Below are 16,443 nucleotides of genomic sequence, written 5' to 3' on the forward strand. Positions count from 1 at the left end.
ATGTGTGACCGAGGCGACCCATCCCGCCTCCGAGCTCCCAGGCTCCTCCCCAGCTAAGTGGGGACGCGCGCTCCCACCTCCGGGAGTCGCGGAGACGGGTGAGCGCAGATGCCGCAGGGAGAGCGCGCGCAGGGCGTCCTCACGGGCCGGCCCGCTGGCGAAGGCTCTCCCGGCGGCAGGCCCCACGCGAACAAAGGCTGCGGGGGGCGGGGGGCGGGGGGCCGGCGCCAGCTCAGGCCCGACCGGCGGGGAGAAGACTCGCGGGGAACCCGGTCAGCCGGACCCACCGCGGGTCTGTGTGCGGTGAGGCGGGGGGTCCCCGCGAGAGGCAGAGAGATGGAGCTGGGAAAGATGGGGTCCCAGGCGCGCACAGGGACCTCTCGCGGCCCCTTTAAGAGCCAGTGCCCGGGTGCGGGGTGAGGGCAGAGGGCGGAGGGCAGTAGCGGCGAGCCCGGCCCCCCGCCCTCCGCCTCTCATCTGCACCCAAAGCTGGGCTCCGGCTGAGGTCACCTGCCCCCGAGCCCCGCACGCTGATTGGCTGCAGGTGACGTCAGGGGCTTTTTTCGCTCGGCATGACCTCATCCCCGCCGGCGGCCCCGCCCTCCGCCCCGGGCCTGTCACTTGCGGGCGAGCCGTGGCCGAGCCGGCTCCGCGCCCCCCATCCGGACGCCAGAGCCCGAGCCCGAGCCGAGCCCGAGCCTCAGCAGCACCGGCCGCGCCCGCCGAGCCGCGGGTGGGATGCGCGCCGTGAGTGCGCGTGCCCGCCCGCAGTGCGCGCGTCCCGGCCCGAGCCAGCGCTCCCCGCGGCGGCCGTGGCGGCGACGGCGGCGACGGCGACGCGGCCCGAACGCTCCCCGGTCCCCTGCCCCGGCTGCGTGCGCCCCAGCCGGGCCCATGGGCGGCGCATCTGACCCTGCGCGCTGAGCGCGACGCGGGTCCCCGGTGCGCCCCGGAGGCGAGCGTGAACGAGGTGAGCGGGTCGCCGGGCGGGGGACGCCAGTGGGGAGGAGGGTAACCGCACGGAGCCCGTGCGTCCGGCCCGGGGGTGCGTCACCTCGGGAGCGCTCGGGGGCTGCGTCTGGAGGGCTCCCGGGAGGAGGAGGCGGCCCGAAGGTGAGCGGCCCCGGCGCACGGGTTGCGGGCCCTAAACCCAGCTCGAAGGGATGCCACGACCGGACAGGGAAGCCCTTCCCCCGCCTCTTGCAGCGCCCAGCGGCCTGGGGCCTGGCCCACGCCCTGCCACCGCTTCCCCGCCTTTCTCCTTGTGATTGCTGCTTATCTTGGTGGGGGGAGGGGTATGGATTAAGGACCCAGAGGGACCATTTGAGATCCAGAGGGTATCTGTCGGGGCCACTGCGCTAGCCTGCGACGCCGCCGCCGCCCCCCCGCACACACACACACACACACACACACACACACACTCAGCCCCCCCCCCCCCCTTGGGGCGCAGAATTGGAGAAGGTCGTCCCTAATGCGGGCTTGTGCGGGTGCAGAGGCTGTCGCTACGGGAGCTGAGGGCCTTTGGCCTGTGGAAGGCTCAGGAAAGGACTCATGGGGTCATGGGGGGGGGGGGGGCTGCAGATCCACCTCTCCTGTGTACCCAGGCCGCCGCTGGCACCCCCACCTCCGGGTGCTCAGCTGGCCACTGCGGAATAAAGACAGTCGCCAGGCTGCTGCGGAGGCAGCCCGGGTGCTGGGGGAGGGGCTGGCACTGCCAGGCTGAGTGTAGCCGGCCTCCCTCTGCCTGTCTGCCCACCTGGGGTGGTACACAGCAGTCTGGCCTGGAGGGGAGGGGGCATCACTGGGCCCAGCCATAGCAGGTTATCACATCCTGGGAGAATGTGCCTCTGGCTGCAGCAGTGGAGGGAGAGTGGGAAGGGGGCTGGAGGAGCAGTGGCAGGGTCTGGTGTGGCATCTGCAGTGCTCCTGTTGTGCAGCGTGGGGTGCCGTGGGTGTGCTGCGGGCCAGGAGAGCAGTGCTCTCTCTGCTCTGGGCCCCAGACCTTGCCCCCAGGGCAGCCCTGGGCTGTGAGCAGCATCAGCGCCCCTCCCTGCTCAGAGGACAGATGTCCCCTGCCCTCTCCGATGGCTAATGAGTGCTGGCCAAGGATGGGCTGTATCCTGGATCTGGCCATCAGCAGGGCTGGGAGAGTTGCTGGGCAGGTTCTCACCCCTGCTGCCCTCAGCCGGGGGGAAGGCTCCTGGCCCCAGCAGCTGCCTCCAGGAGCAGTGAGTCCCACAGATGGAGATGCAGGAAGATGCTCCGAGCCCTCCTGTGCTCCAGGGCCCTTCCCAGCACCACGTCTCCGCTCAGGCTGAGGCTGACTTTGGGTACAGAAGTTGCTCCTGGACAGAGGGCTCCAAGGGCCATGGCTGTGGCCAGGGGAGGAGAGAGGGAATCCTGGTTATGTTTCCAAGATGTGACGCTCAGAGGGAAAGGGGAGGAGGGGGCCGAACCCACAGCAAAGAGCCGTGGTCAGACTGCCGGGGGTGCAGGAGCTGAGGCACTTCTCTAGGACAGCTCTGCCTGGGCAGGAACGGGGAGATGCTCTGGGCTGGTCCAGGTGGGAAACCTGGAGGGTGGTGACCAGCAGCAGCCTGGGCAGGCCTGGTGTGCAACCTGGGGACAAGCCCTGCAGATCAGCGAGGCTAGAAAAAGCCAGGCAGGAGCAGAGGAAGCCCAGATATTGCAGGGTCGTCCCCCACCTGCCTTTCTGAGGCCCCACATGCCAAGCCCTCCCACCCCAGGCTCACCCCAGGCCCCTGGGCACCAAGGGGGCAGAGCCCCCACTCCACTATCTCCTGAGTCCATAGCCTCCCTGGGCTGGGCAGGGGAGTGAAGCCAGCTTGGGTCCTGTCCTAGCCATCCCTGGGTGCCAAGAGGGGAGCAGGGGTGTGAGCATTTGGAGTCCCTGGTGAGCATCGGTGGGGTGATGTGGGCTAACCTGCTGGGAGCGCGGGAGTCCTGCCTCTGGGGGGCTCTCGGTGTGGCCTCTCCACCCCTGGGTCATAGTGAGCTGGACATCTCAGGTCCTTCCACACTGGCTTCCCTGAGCGTCTGCCTACTTGTGCCAGGCACCACTCCTCTGAGGAAGAGCCACAGTCCCACCCTCACAGTCTTGATGCCTAGCCACCTTTGCAGGTAGTGAGCTCCTGTCACTAGATGCCGAGCAGAAGGCACAGTGGCGAGGGTTCTGTCAGCTGGGTTTCCTGGTCATGCATGCACTCAGGGACATGCGTGTGCTGCACGGAGGCCCTGGGAGCAATGGTGTAAAGTCATGAGGCTGGCACTGGGGTTTGGGTGTCCTGGGACCTGGAGGGATTGGGTGTGACATGCAGAGGGTGAGGACACCTGTGTCCAGTGACCACATGTGTGTGCACACACATTTGCGTGTGAGTAACTATACATGGCAGGGTGGGGTGAGGTGCATTGTGGGAAAGGGGTGAGCATGGCTCTGTGTGTGGTCAGTGTGTAAAGGGGCATGTCCCAGCAGGCATAGCGGTGTGCACTTGGCACACGAGCCAGGCTGCACCAGCCAGGACAGGGAAGGGTCTCCTGCCTCTGGACTGGGAGCAGCCTTTGGTGTGGGGTGTGGGCTGTGCCTCTCTCCCTCCCACACCCAGGCTCCGAATAGGAGGTGGTCGGCTCTCCCTTCACTTCCCAGGAATGGAGTCTGGGCTGAGGCTGGGGTGGGTCCTTGAAAGCAAGGAGGTCCAAGACCCTACAATAGCTGTTTCCTCTGTGCCCACCTGGCCTGCTCTAGCCCCACGGGACTGCTCAAGGCTGTCCTGAGCCTTCCCACCCGATCCCCACTCTGTGCCCAGTGCTCAGCCCCATCCACACATCCCAAGAGGGAGAGGGAAGCTGTAGGTCCACGGAGGCCTGTGGGTGAGGATGCGCTCCCGGGAGGCCAGCCCCGGGCAAGGGGTCTCCTGCAGGAGGGGCTCTGGCCAGACCTTGGCCATTCGGAGCCTGTGCAGGGTGGAGAGGGGTGGGGCCTCATGGGCCCTGGCTGGTGGTGGTCCCGGGCCCCAGGTCTTGGGCACCTGCAAGGCTGGGGAGGGGGAGCAAGTGAGGAGGGGGACCTGCCGCTCTACAGAGCCAGCTTGCTCAGTGGCTGCTGAGGCAGGAGGAGCGGTTGCCTGGCACCTCTGCTGTTGCCATGGTGACAACGGAGGTGCTAACTGACTAATGAGTCCCTCTTGGCTGCAAATAACAATACTGTAGTGGTTAATAGGGCCTCGCTGGCAGATCCTTGGGAGGCAGGAGGGGACCAGGTAGGGCCTGGGGCCGGGCTGCCCACCCCCCTGCAGCCCCGGCTGGCATCACCCCTCCCCTCTCTGGTCTCTGCCTCACCCCCTCCCTGTCTTCCTCCAGCCTGGATTTACACCCTGCTGGTTTGAGAGGCAGTTAAAGACCAGAGGGCAGTATAGTGCTGTCCACTCTCCCAGCCCCTCCCTCCTCCCTGTGCTGGAGTTCAATTTGGCTCTTGTAGTTTTCGGTGGGAGGTGACTGCCCCATGCACCTGATGAGGACATCGAGGCAAGTGCCAGGTGCAGGACCCCCTGGCCCACAGTGCCCCCCCCCCCAACTGTGTCCCTCTCAGGGTCCTGGGCCTCTGGCTGGGCTCTTGGTTCCACGTCCCAGGGCAGGAGGCTCTGCTGGGCCTGCAGGAGAGGGTGTGGGAGGCCTGGTGGCTGTGGCCATCTCAGCCGTGAAGAGGTGCAGATTAGAACTCAGAAGCTTTCCAAACTGCTCGTGAAGGAATCAAATAGCCAAACCCCCCCTCCCCCGCCCCATACACACACACACAAGCTGGGCGGGGATGTGGTGGAGGGAAGAACTGATGGAATAAGGCCTGGGGTTCTGTCCAGTCTCCTTGGTGTGACCGTGGGCTGGTCTCACCCCTTTCCTGAGCCTCAGTTTCCCATCTTAAAGTAAAGGCAGGGCCTGGCAGGTGGGGTGGGGTGGCAGAGGCTTGGCACTGAGTCCCCAGGAGGGGGCTTCCACGCAGGGTTCTGCCGTCTCCTTAGCCTCCTCCTCCCTCTGTTCAGCCCAAGGGCCTTTGAGACACGCTGAGGGTCCCAGATATGGATCACCCATGTTGACCTTGATCCTTGGGTTACCCCCACCCCACCCCATCCTGGGATCTGCCAGCCCTTAGAAGGTGCTCCCAGACCCTAGGCCCCCACTGTGCTGGAGCACCCGCTGTCACCACCTCCTTTTTGTGAGCGTGAGACACACCCTGCGGAGAAAGATACTGGCTGCAGACGCTGGGTGGCGAGCTCTAGGCCTGGGCTGCAGACCTGGGATGGTTGTGGCAGCAAAGGAGCCCCCAGGAGCCCAGCAGCCTGCAGAGGCAGCTCTGACGCCATCCGCCATCCCCCATCCCCTGTCTAGATTATCAGCTTATGGAGCGATTGGGTCATTCAGATCAGAGAGGAAGGGTGTGCTGCCTGGGGGGAGGGGACTTGGCAGAGAGGGGCCCTGGGGATTGGGAAGATGTGGGGACCAGAGAGGGGAGGGGAGGTAACAGAAACCCCAGAGGTGTGCCAGCCGTGTGGCAGGGTCCAACGCACTGTCAGAGCTAGCAGAGGGATGCCAATCCCTTCCCCCCCTCCCCAGAGGAAGGCTGTGGGTGCATGGCAGGCTCCGGCGTCCTGGGTGCTGGGGTCGCACACTGGCCCCTCCGAGGCTGCTGCTGACTGGCCACCTCTCCCTGCAGGTCTGGTACCATGCCCAGTCACTCTGAACCCTAGGCCACACCTGGGCCATCAGAGCAGCCCCTGCTCACTTCAGGGGGCACCCCCTCCCCACTGCCCACTGCCCACCATGGCCGGGGACCGGCTCCCCAGGAAGGTGATGGATGCTAGGAAGCTGGCCAGCCTGCTGCGGGGCGGGCCTGGAGGGCCACTGGTCATCGACAGCCGCTCCTTCGTGGAGTACAACCGCTGGCACGTGCTCAGCTCCGTCAACATCTGCTGCTCCAAGCTGGTGAAGCGGCGGCTGCAGCAGGGCAAGGTGACCATCGCGGAGCTCATCCAGCCGGCCGTGCGCAGCCAGGTACCAGCGCGTCCAGTCCCGCTACCTGCCTCCCCCCCCCCCCCCCGGCTCCCGTCACACCCGGGTGCAAGGCTGGGCTCCTCAGCCAGGTGTGCAGGGCCATGTCTGGGGCAGCCGCTCTCACCCTGCCCTTGAACACAAACCGGACTCCTCAAGGTCAAAATGCTCAGAGCCACCCTCTCCCGGGCTGTTGTGGACAGCTCCCCTCCTCCTGCAGCTTCCATCCCCAGGGCGGCTCTCACTGACCCCATCGCCCCTGCCCCTGTCTGGATCCTCACTGAGCCTCACATGGAGCTTTTCACACACACCAGACAAGGCCATGTCCTAGGGGCCCAGCATGGGCCCAGAGAGGGGTGCTGAGTGGATGAGCGAGATGTGACCGGGCACTGGGTGCACTGGGGCCCAGGCGGAAGGGGGCAGTGGACCAGGATGACAGCTGGGTCAGGTCCATACTCGGGTGGCTTCGAGGACTCAGAGGAGGATGGGGCACGGCCAAGGGGCTTATAATGAGCATTCTTTGTCTCCAGCCCTCCCCACCCCCACCCCCGTTCTTTCCCCTCTCGAGTCCTGAGTGATCCAGAATTCTCTCTGTGGCTCCCAAAAATGTTGGGTCACCTGCAATGGACAGTCCTGTCTCTGCTCCCAGTAGCATCACGTCCAGCTGGGGAGGGACAGACAACTTGGGCCAGTGGCCTGGGAAAGCAGTGGCACTTATCATGGGGGTGGGGGTGACATGCCCAGCGGTCTTGGAAGCTGTGGGGAGCTCTCGGTCACAGGCCCTGCCCCTTGCAGAGCCTGTTGTGAGAGGACCCAAGTAAGAGCCCCCACCCCACAGGCTGACCCAGACAGGCTCCTGCAGCCTCATTGAGGGGAACCCGGCCATTAATCACCCCAGCGAGGACTCCCTGCCAGAGTGCAATCCCGTTGGCTGCCGGTGACATCATTGGGCTGGGCTGGCAGCTCTGCTGGCCTAAGGGCTGAGCGCTGGCTGGTGGGGGTATCAGCCTCGCTCTAAGCAAAAGCTGCTGAACATCTGGCCCCCAGGCTGGGCACTGGGAGGGGGAGAAGGGCAGGTGGAGCCCAGCCTCCAGCTGCTGCCTCCGGAATTGGGGGGCTTTTGCTGCAGCCCTGTCTCCCCTTAGCTGGCTGGGGGCGCAGGGAGAGGAGAGCCAGACACAAAGGTGCCCTGCCTTCAGATCCCCAAAAGGTGCCTCCCGGGGACTCTGAGGATGGTTTCCCTCATGTTGGCCAATGCGAGAGCCAGCCCAGGCCCTGGCTGTGCCATCCTGCAACTGTGAGCCCTGCATGTGTGTGCCTGCTGGGGACCTGTCACAGCCACCCGTTGTCTCTTCCACGTGGTCTGGCCCACAGCGGACACCCATAGTGTTTGTTCCCTTCACTCTTGGACGTGGTGGCCTGGGGATCGGTGTCCCTCTCTGCCTGCTCTGAGGGCCTACCTGTGTAGCCACGGGTGTTTACACCTGTTCAGGTAGAAGGTGGGTGGTTGGGTGCCTGCCCTCCCCTCAGGCAGCAAGGTGGCAGCAGACCCTCCCTCCTATCACCTGAGCCCCTTCCTGTTGGTGCCTTGACCTCTGCCCTCTGCTCATGGCCCCCAGGCAGAGGCTGAGGAGCCGCAGGACGTGGTTGTCTATGACCAGAGCACCCTGGATGCCAGCGTGCTGGCTGCAGACAGCTTCCTCTCCATCCTGCTCAGCAAGCTGGATGGCTGCTTCGACAGCGTTGCCATCCTCACAGGTGAGCGCCCAGGGCTGGTGGGATGCAGGACACCCTCCCTCGGCCTCTCTCCCTTGTCCGCTTGGCTGAGGGGTGGGAGGGGGGCAGGGGCATCCAGGAGTCAGGGTTCCAGATGGATCCACCCCTATTCTTCTCTCTAAGCCCAGAGATCAGCGTCAGCTGGGGCAGTGGTTCTGTAGTTCCTGGGGCCCCACCGTCCCCTCGCCTGGGCCCCCACACTTTGGGCCCCCCTCCACTAGCAGGTGAAGAGGTGAACAGAAGGAAACCTGCAAATACCTTTTGTGGTGGGAGTGGGGAGAAATCTAGGCAAAGATGTGGGTGGCTCGGCTGGCAGCTCCCCAGCAACTGCCCCAAGGAGGGGTCACAGGCTTCAGCCTCTAGAAACCCGTCTGCGCAGAACTGGTCCCCCATCGAGAGGGCCCCTGAGGCTCCAGCCCAGCAGGATGCCTGGCAACAGCCCCTGGAGCATGGCCTCTGCCTGGTGGTCCTCAGAGGTCCCCATGGTTTCCTGTTTCCCAAAGTAGCCAGGCCAGTTTGGAGGCTGGGCAGCCCCTACACACACACACACACACACACACACACACCACAGGGGTTCCGCTGGCTCCTTCCTCCGGAGGCACCTCTGTAGAATCCACTCCCAGGACCCTGGACGGGTGGGGCTGTCCTGTCCCAGGAAGGTGCTCCTGCCCCTGCCCTGTGTGTGCCAGGGGCTCTGGCAGGCAGGTGGGATGGGAGGTGTGGAGAGGTCAGATGTCTGAGCTTAGGTGTCCTGGGCAGCCAGGAATTCTCCGAGGGCCCAGCCAGGAGCTGGCAGTGTGTGCACACGCGCCCTAGCATGAGTGGGAAGAGGGTCCCAGAGCAGCTTTGGGGACGTGGGGAGGTGGCCAGGGCTCTAGTGGTTTGTCTCCCACCAGGGGGCCGGGCCCCTCACCCGCACTTGGCAGGGCAGGCCTGAGCGAGAATGCACCAGGAGGGCTCACCGGACCTGGCTGTGCCCCCTGGCCCTCTCTCCTGCTCTCGCTGCCCCACCCTGCAAGGTTAGAGTATTTGCCCCATTTCTCTGAGAGCCAAGCCATGATTTCTCTGAGGGTCAAGAAATCATGACCCTCGTGGTAGAAGGAAGGCTCATCGGGACCCCAAATCAGGACCCAGACATGGGGACAGCCTCCTGGCCTTGCCCACAGCTCCCACCCGGAAGCGAGCAGTCCCTTGAGCAGTGAGAATAGGAAGGACAGGCTGAGGGGGGAAGAGGGGAACCCAGCACAGGGTAGGTTGGCAGAGGCTGGAACTGGCAGACTGACCCCTGGGCCAAGGATGAAGGGCGCTGAGGAGCGCCGGGACAGGAGGACAGCACTGCTGGAGGGAGCCTCCGTCCCCCATTCCTCCCCTGCCCCCCGCCCCCACCTCCACCGCCAAAGGGAGGTTAGCGGAGAGGGTCGCGGGGTGAGGTGCACTAGGGTGCGAGAATCGGCTGCTGGGACACCAGTTCCCCGTCCCCCACCCCGCTGGGCTGTGACATAAGCGGGGAGGTGGAGGGAGGGCAGAGCCTGGCCCTTTAAGCGGCAGCGGCCCTGGCCCAGCACCAGTGGCCACTCGTGCGCTTCGCTGCGGGCGGGGATGCCACCACCCGAGGGGTGCGCCCCCGCGCCCTGCCGCACACGTGGCACCCTCAGACCCTGGCTGGAGACCCAGGTGGAGCAGCCCGGGTGCGAAGGGTGGGTGGCCCCCCTCCCCTCCCTCCCCCCCCCCAGGGCAGTGGGGGGGCGGCCTGGGGCTGGAGCGCGCGCGCGGGCGGCAGAGGCGGCGGGTGGGGCGGCGTCTAGGCGCGCGTTTGTGCGAGTCCAGGATTGCATTGTGAGGGCAGACCAGCCGCAGCCCCTCAGGCCCCTTCGGGATGCCCAGGGGGTAGGTAGGGGCGCCTGCCCAAGTCTGGGAGTGCGGGGACCTGCGGAAGATCTGAGTCAGCTGCCACTGCTTCCCTCCCCAGAGCCTGGAAGGCTCTGACCTGGCATCTAGGGGGTTCAGAGGGGACTCCCTAAGCCAGTTGGCTCTAGCCAGGTGGGTCGTGGGGACCTTACCTGAGGAATTGCAGCAAAGACTGGCAGGCTGTGAGCCGTGCAGACTTTCCTTGGGGGATGATGCTCCTGGTGTCCCCCACTTGGACCAGGGGTCCCTGGCTCTGGGTGGTGAGCAGGAGCCAACCCCCAGGATCCAGCTTGGCCTCCTCTCCTGGAGGGACCTCCAAGGCTAGCACTTCCCACTTCCTAGCCTGGAGGCCCCCATCCCCATGCCCCCCAAAGTCATGCCCCTTCATGGGGGGCACGGGGGCACTCTGGTTGGGGATTGCACAGACTGGACTCTGTGCAGCTGGGCCGGGGTGAAGGCTGAGGCCCCCAGGTGTCTGTCCTTGGGAATCAGCCAGATCTTCTGCAGACCAGGGCAGGAGACCACACCTCACTCTGCTGCCTCCTCCAGCAGGAGAGGGTAGGCCTCAGCCCCATTGTCTCATTGGATGGACTGGTCCACTGAGGCCAGAAACAGCCTGCTGGGCTGGGAGCAGGGAAGGTGCCCTGGGGCTTGTGTCCGCAGAAGTGCAGTCTGCCCCAGGGTGCCACCTGCAGGCCTTCCTCATTCTACCAAGAGCTGGTGGCCACTGCGCACCCAGCCAGGCTGGTGCAAGCGCGTCCACTCTCAGTGTGTCATCACCGTCATTCTCTGTGAGCCTCCCTGCCTGGCTGTGTGGCGCGTAGGATGAGGAACAGCTCTGCCGAGATCGCACACTGGGTCAGGGGTACCCCAGGGAAGAACCCCACCAGGTCATTCCGGCCAGTGAGGGGTGGGCTCAGATGGCCCCGGGCTCAGATGTGCTGTGCAGGACGGTGGCAGTGCACGTGCCAGCCACATGTAGTCTGTGTGCCTGCTGCCTACCCTGCGTGCTCCCAGTCCCCAGGGTGTCCAGCTCCTTGGTCTTTGCTGGTGGAATGAAGCCACCACTGGAGCGCAGATGCCCCTGCGGGCTGTGCCCATTCCAGTGGGTGATGTCATGCCCAGGAGGAGGGGAGGCCCCTCAGAAGCTCTTGCCTCCTGGTCCTGGCACCCAAGCCTGGCCTGGGGCTCCCAGCCAGATGGAGGCAGGGAGGTATTGCATCAGCCCATGGGGAGAGGTGGAGGCCCAGCCTGGCCCAGCCACAGGTATGGAGGAGCTGTGTGGTCCACACCCACGGCCTGGGAGCCTGCTCCTGCCTGGGCCCTAGCGTGCTGTGCTGACCGCCACCTCGACCCCACTTTTACGAGCATCACAGTGGCGTCTCCAGGGGGGCCAGCCCCTGACTAGTGCTTGGAGGAATGTGGACTTGCTAGTCAGGGGCTGTAGGTGCACGGCACCAGCTCGAGCTGCAGCGTGGGGGGAGATGGCCTCCAGCACCCAGCGCTGAGACCAGGGCTCAAGCCAGAGGGTCGGCCGTGGGGCCAGGTTGGGTGTGGCCGGGACACTGTGGCATCAGTGCCCTGGGCTCTCTCCTGCCCCAGCCAGCAGCCTGCCTGACCGTCTCCTTGCTCCTCCTACTGCAGGGGGCTTTGCCACCTTCTCCTCCTGCTTCCCCGGCCTCTGTGAGGGCAAGCCTGCTGCCCTGCTGCCTGTGAGCCTCTCCCAGCCCTGCCTGCCCGTGCCCAGTGTGGGCCTGACCCGCATCCTGCCTCACCTCTACCTGGGCTCTCAGAAGGACGTCCTGAACAAGGTGTGTGTACGGGCCAAGGGGGAAGGCGGCAGGGGGAGGAGGGAGCTGAAGGCCGATGGGAGGATGTATGAGCACGGGTTGGGGTTACTGGAGGACCCAAGGGGTAACCGCAAGACTAGAGCCAGGCTGGGGGAAGGGCCCTGCAGGGCCGGGCCAGGAAGTAGTGCCCTGCCCCCTCAGCGGCAGAGCCCACATGCCGAACCGCTGATGTCACTGGGCCCCTGGCCAGCGCTGAAAGAATCCCGTGTTTTTAAAATGGTGACGAGGGAAGAGGGTAAAGCCACCGCCCAGGCTGCCCTAAAGTTCCTGGGAGCCAGGCAGGCTGTGGGCGGGGCTGGCAGAGGCCTGCAGGCTCCCGGGTGAAAGTGGGCGGGGCTGCGGGGCCCAGCCCCCCGGCGACTTCTGAGGCTCTGGGATCTGGGCGTCCAAGGTCCTGCCGGCTGCGCCCCCTTCCAACCTGCCCCCCCTTCCCCCTATCCCTCCAGGATCTAATGACCCAAAACGGAATAAGCTATGTCCTCAATGCCAGCAACTCCTGCCCCAAGCCGGACTTCATCTGCGAGAGCCGCTTCATGCGCATCCCCATCAACGACAACTACTGTGAAAAGCTGCTGCCCTGGCTGGACAAGTCCATCGAGTTCATCGGTCAGGGAGGCGCCTGCGCCCACTCCTGGGGCTGGTGGGCAGGAGGAGGGGGGAGGGAGGAGGTGCCGCTCCCTGAGAGGTAGCTGCTGTTATTAGTGGCAGGGAGGGTGAGTTTCCTTACCTGGGGGAGGGAAGGACTGGCCACTCCTGGACTCATCTGGTCTCCCCCCCCGCCCCCCGCCCCCCCAGATAAAGCCAAGCTGTCCAGCTGCCAAGTCATCGTCCACTGTCTCGCTGGCATCTCCCGCTCTGCCACCATCGCCATCGCTTACATCATGAAGACCATGGGCATGTCCTCAGACGACGCCTACAGGTAGCCAGGCTTCCCTTCTGTGACTGGGAACTGCCTGCCCCTCCTCTCCTCCCTCCACCCACTAGCATCAGAGGGGCCCAGGGCTCAGGGCCGGCTGGCTGGGGAGGGAAAGGGGGGAGGGAGGCCTGAATCAGCCCAGCATGTGTGGGTCTGACAGCGGCTGTGGGCCCAGCAATGGGCTGCTGGGGCCGGGGAGAGGTGGATGCCCAGCCTTCCCGTGGCCATCTGGCTGCCTCTTGCCCCAGGTTTGTGAAGGACCGGCGCCCATCCATTTCACCCAACTTCAACTTCCTGGGCCAGCTGCTGGAGTACGAGCGGAGCCTGAAGCTGCTGGCCGCCCTGCAGGGCGACGGGGCACCCCTCCCGGGGATGCCCGAGCACTCCCCAGGCCCTGCAGCCCCCCTGCCGCCACTGCCACCACCTACCTCAGAGAGTGCTGCCACGGGGAGTGCAGCAGCCAGCTCAGCCAGGGAGGGCAAGCGGGGCACAGGCAGGGAGCCCCCCTCGCCTGCTGCAGCCCCTGCTACCAGCGTGCTGCAACAGGGCCTGCACGGCCTGCACCTCTCCTCCGACCGTCTCCAGGACACCAACCGCCTCAAGCGCTCCTTCTCGCTAGACATCAAGTCGGCCTACATCCCCAGCCAGCAACCGGATGGCCCCGGGGCCCCTGACCCTGGCGAGGCCTCCAAGCTCTGCAAGCTGGACAGCCCATCCGGGGTACTAGGCCTGCCCTCGCCCAGCCCCGACAGCCCAGATGCAGCAACCGAGTTTCGCCCACGACCCCGCCGGCGGCTCCGACCTCCAGCGGGCTCCCCAGCACGCTCTCCCGCACATGGCCTCGGCCTGAATTTTGGGGACACTGCCCGGCAGACTCCACGGCATGGCCTCTCAGCCCTGTCGGTGCCCGGGCTGCCTGGCCCAGGCCAGCCGGCCAGCCCTGGGGGCTGGGCACCGCCCCTGGACTCGCCAGGCACACCATCGCCAGACGGGCTCTGGTGCTTCAGCCCTGAGGGTGCACAGGGGGTGCAGCTTTCACCCCTCAGCCTGGCTGGCCCCCAGGGCACAGGCGGTGGTGATTTGCGCCGGCGGGAGGCGGCAAGGGCCCAGTCCCAGGACGCGCGGACCAGCTGGCCGGAGGAGCCAGCCCCAGAGATGCAATTTAAGCGTCGAAGCTGCCAGATGGAGTTCGAGGAGGGCATGGTGGAGGGGCGCGCCCGCAGCGAGGAGCTGGCCGCCCTGGGCAAGCAGGCCAGCTTCTCGGGCAGCGTGGAGGTCATCGAGGTGTCCTGACGGTGGCCAGCGTCGGCCCCTCCATGGGGACCCGGTGCCCCTGAGCCCTGCGCTGCCCTCGGCTGGGCCGCCAGCAGCCGGGCCCACTATAAATATATATTATATATAATTCAAAGAAAGGTAAATGGTTTTACTGCGATTTTTATCGAGAAGTAAATATTTCGATTTTTTTATTTATTGAAGCTGTTCGTTCTGGCAATGACTTGGCAACAGTGAGGGTGGTCCTCCAAGCTCTATTTTTAGTCTGGTATTTAAACTGAGACACGTTTCTAAGCAATATGAGGCCACCCTTCAGTCTCAAGCTGGGTTGCCAGGCCCGGGGTCCCCTCCCCGCCAGCCCCACTCTAAGGAAACACTGCTGATCATTGCAAAGAGGCTGCCGAGCTTTCGTGCACTTTTTACTTAAGAAAAAAGGGGGGGGAAAGGGAAAAAAAAAAAAAAAACCTTGCCACAAACTGAGCCGCAGAAACTCCCGCCTGCCCTTCCGCCCACTCCTCTCCGCACCCGCCCCCTCCCCCCCTTTCTCGGGCTGTGCACCAAAGCCATAGGAGCTGTGGTCCAGGAGTCCCTGCCACCCCTGCCAGCTCCAGGCACCGCGTGTTGGTGCCAAGGAGGGCACCTCCACCACCTGTTTCCCCAGCCTGTGCCTGGCAGGTGCTGACCAGCACTGGGCCTGCCAAGGCCAGGTGTGCCAGGGGCTGGGGTATAGAACAGGGAGGATTGGTGAAGGGGGCTCTTGAGTGTCAGAGGCAGGGGGTCTCGGAGCAGGAATAGAGGTGGAGTGCCCCCCACTCCCGCCTGAGCCAGGCCCACTTTCAGGGGCTCAGCAAGGCTATTCAGAGGCTGCCTCCCTCCCCTCTGCTCTGAGAGTGTCCCCGAACGCCCTCTGGGGTGTCTGGCAGGAGGAGCTGAGCTCGCCTGCCTGCCATGCTGGCTGCACTGGTCAGAGGGCAGATGAGTTTAGGGTCTTATTCTGAGCTCTCCCTCTACCAGCCCTCACCAGGCCAGACTTGGAAGTCAGGTGCACTGCAGGTGAGGGGCTGCGAGGAGTGGCCGTGAGCACCTGTCCAACCCCATGCTTGGACAGGTGGGGGGGCCTTAGGTGATGCAGGACGTGTCCCCCAGGTCTACCCTGCCCTCACTGGGGCCTCAGAGGAGAGAAACCCCCTGCACACCCCTTTCCCGGAGAGCTCTCCCCTCCGAAGTCTCCCAGTATCTTCAAGTGGTATGCCAGTCCCCACCCCAGGTGGCTTTGGGCCCAGGTGGGCCGGCCTGGGAGTGAGGGCAGGAGAAAAGGCCCAGCCACCCTGGCCCACACCCACTGGGGTTCTTGGGACCCAAGGTTTTTGGAATAGATGTCCCCAACCTCAGAAGTCCTAGGGTCTAGGACAGGGGTGGGCAAACTTTTTGACTCGAGGGCCACAATGGGTTCTTAAACTGGACCGGAGGGCCAGAACAAAAGCATGGATGGAGTGTTTGTGTGAACTAATATAAATTCAAAGTAAACATCATTACATAAAAGGGTACGGTCTTTTTTTTTTTTTTAGTTTTATTCATTTCAAACGGGCCGGGGCCGGCCCGCGGGCCGTAGTTTGCCCATGGCTGGTCTAGGATGTGGAGCTGGCCCCTAGGGAAGCTGGCAGGAGGGGTGGCCCCGGCAGGACTGAGTCCCACCCCCAGCTGCCCCTCTGGCTGTTTCTATTTGTTCTTTGGACCCACAGCCCCATGTCCCTGTCATGCCTCCTTTAAGCGGAAGTCCTGTTCCTGATCTCTGTCCCCACCCTGTTCCCTAAGAAATAAGCTATCATTGTTGTATTTGCAATCTATGGATTAGAGGTTTAAGTATTTATTAATATTGGTTAATTATTATTATTATTATTGATTATGTAAATTGCCTCCTGTTTGTCTATTGTGTTGGGTTTCTGAGGTGACACTAGGTGGAGTGCTGTCCCGGAGACAGTGGTCCGGGCCACTAGTGGCCCAGCACTCTGGATGCAGGTCCCACGGGGGGTGGGCAGAGGTGCTCTTGCTCTTGAGGCACTGGTCACCCCAAAAGGAGCAGCTGCAACGAGAAGGTTCCCTTTGTGTGCTGGGGGCCCCTCCCTGGTCATTTCCACCCCCTGTCCCAGGCAGGGAGGGCTGGGCCTCAGTCCTCTCCAAGTCCTCTTCAGCTCTCTACTCCCCTGCCTGCCCCCCACCCCCGTGCCCTGGCCTTGGGGTGGCCCCAGAATGGATCGGCCCCCTCCTATTATTTGCTGGAAAGTCCAGCGGAGGAGAGGAGGCAGGTTCCCCCACTACACGGCTCCAGTCTCTCTGGACTGGCTGCCCGGAACCCTCCCCCAGCGCGGCCACACTTTCTGCTCCCATCCTGTCCCTTTCTTTTGTATTTGGGAAAATTGTGTTGTAATAAATCCTGAGATGGATGTTTTCTCCACACGTCTAGTGCCTCTTTCTTCAGGGTGGGAGGGTGGGGAGGGGTCCTGGAGGCCCCTCTGAGGCCAGGAGGTCAGGGTGTTGGGCCTGGAAAGCTGGACTGCCCCAAACCCAGAGGGCAGAGGGCAGGGCAGGTGGGGGTTGGGGGGAGGACTTGGGGACTTAAAACCAAGTGAAATAAAAACTCATCTCTGCCCTTCGACTGCC

General features: G+C 64.3%; 1 protein-coding gene across 2 annotated transcripts; it reads left to right on the top strand.

Annotated features, from left to right (window-relative positions):
- Positions 1–216: 216 nt before the first annotated feature.
- On the top strand, positions 217–16,237 carry DUSP8 (dual specificity phosphatase 8). 2 transcript variants are annotated; one of them, XM_036315838.1, is made up of 7 exons: positions 217–970; positions 5,726–6,063; positions 7,680–7,818; positions 11,389–11,555; positions 12,041–12,200; positions 12,390–12,513; positions 12,759–16,237. In XM_036315838.1, exons 2-7 carry the CDS (start codon positions 5,833–5,835, stop codon positions 13,801–13,803), a joined length of 1,866 nt encoding a protein of 621 aa, XP_036171731.1. In that variant the 5' UTR covers positions 217–970; positions 5,726–5,832; the 3' UTR covers positions 13,804–16,237. The 2 variants fall into 2 exon arrangements, with proteins under 2 accessions (XP_036171731.1, XP_036171732.1); XM_036315839.1 differs by lacking the exon at positions 217–970 and adding an exon at positions 995–1,113.
- Positions 16,238–16,443: the final 206 nt, after the last annotated feature.

This window comes from Myotis myotis, unplaced genomic scaffold, assembly GCF_014108235.1.
Source record: "Myotis myotis isolate mMyoMyo1 unplaced genomic scaffold, mMyoMyo1.p scaffold_m19_p_61, whole genome shotgun sequence".
Taxonomy (NCBI): domain Eukaryota; kingdom Metazoa; phylum Chordata; class Mammalia; order Chiroptera; family Vespertilionidae; genus Myotis; species Myotis myotis.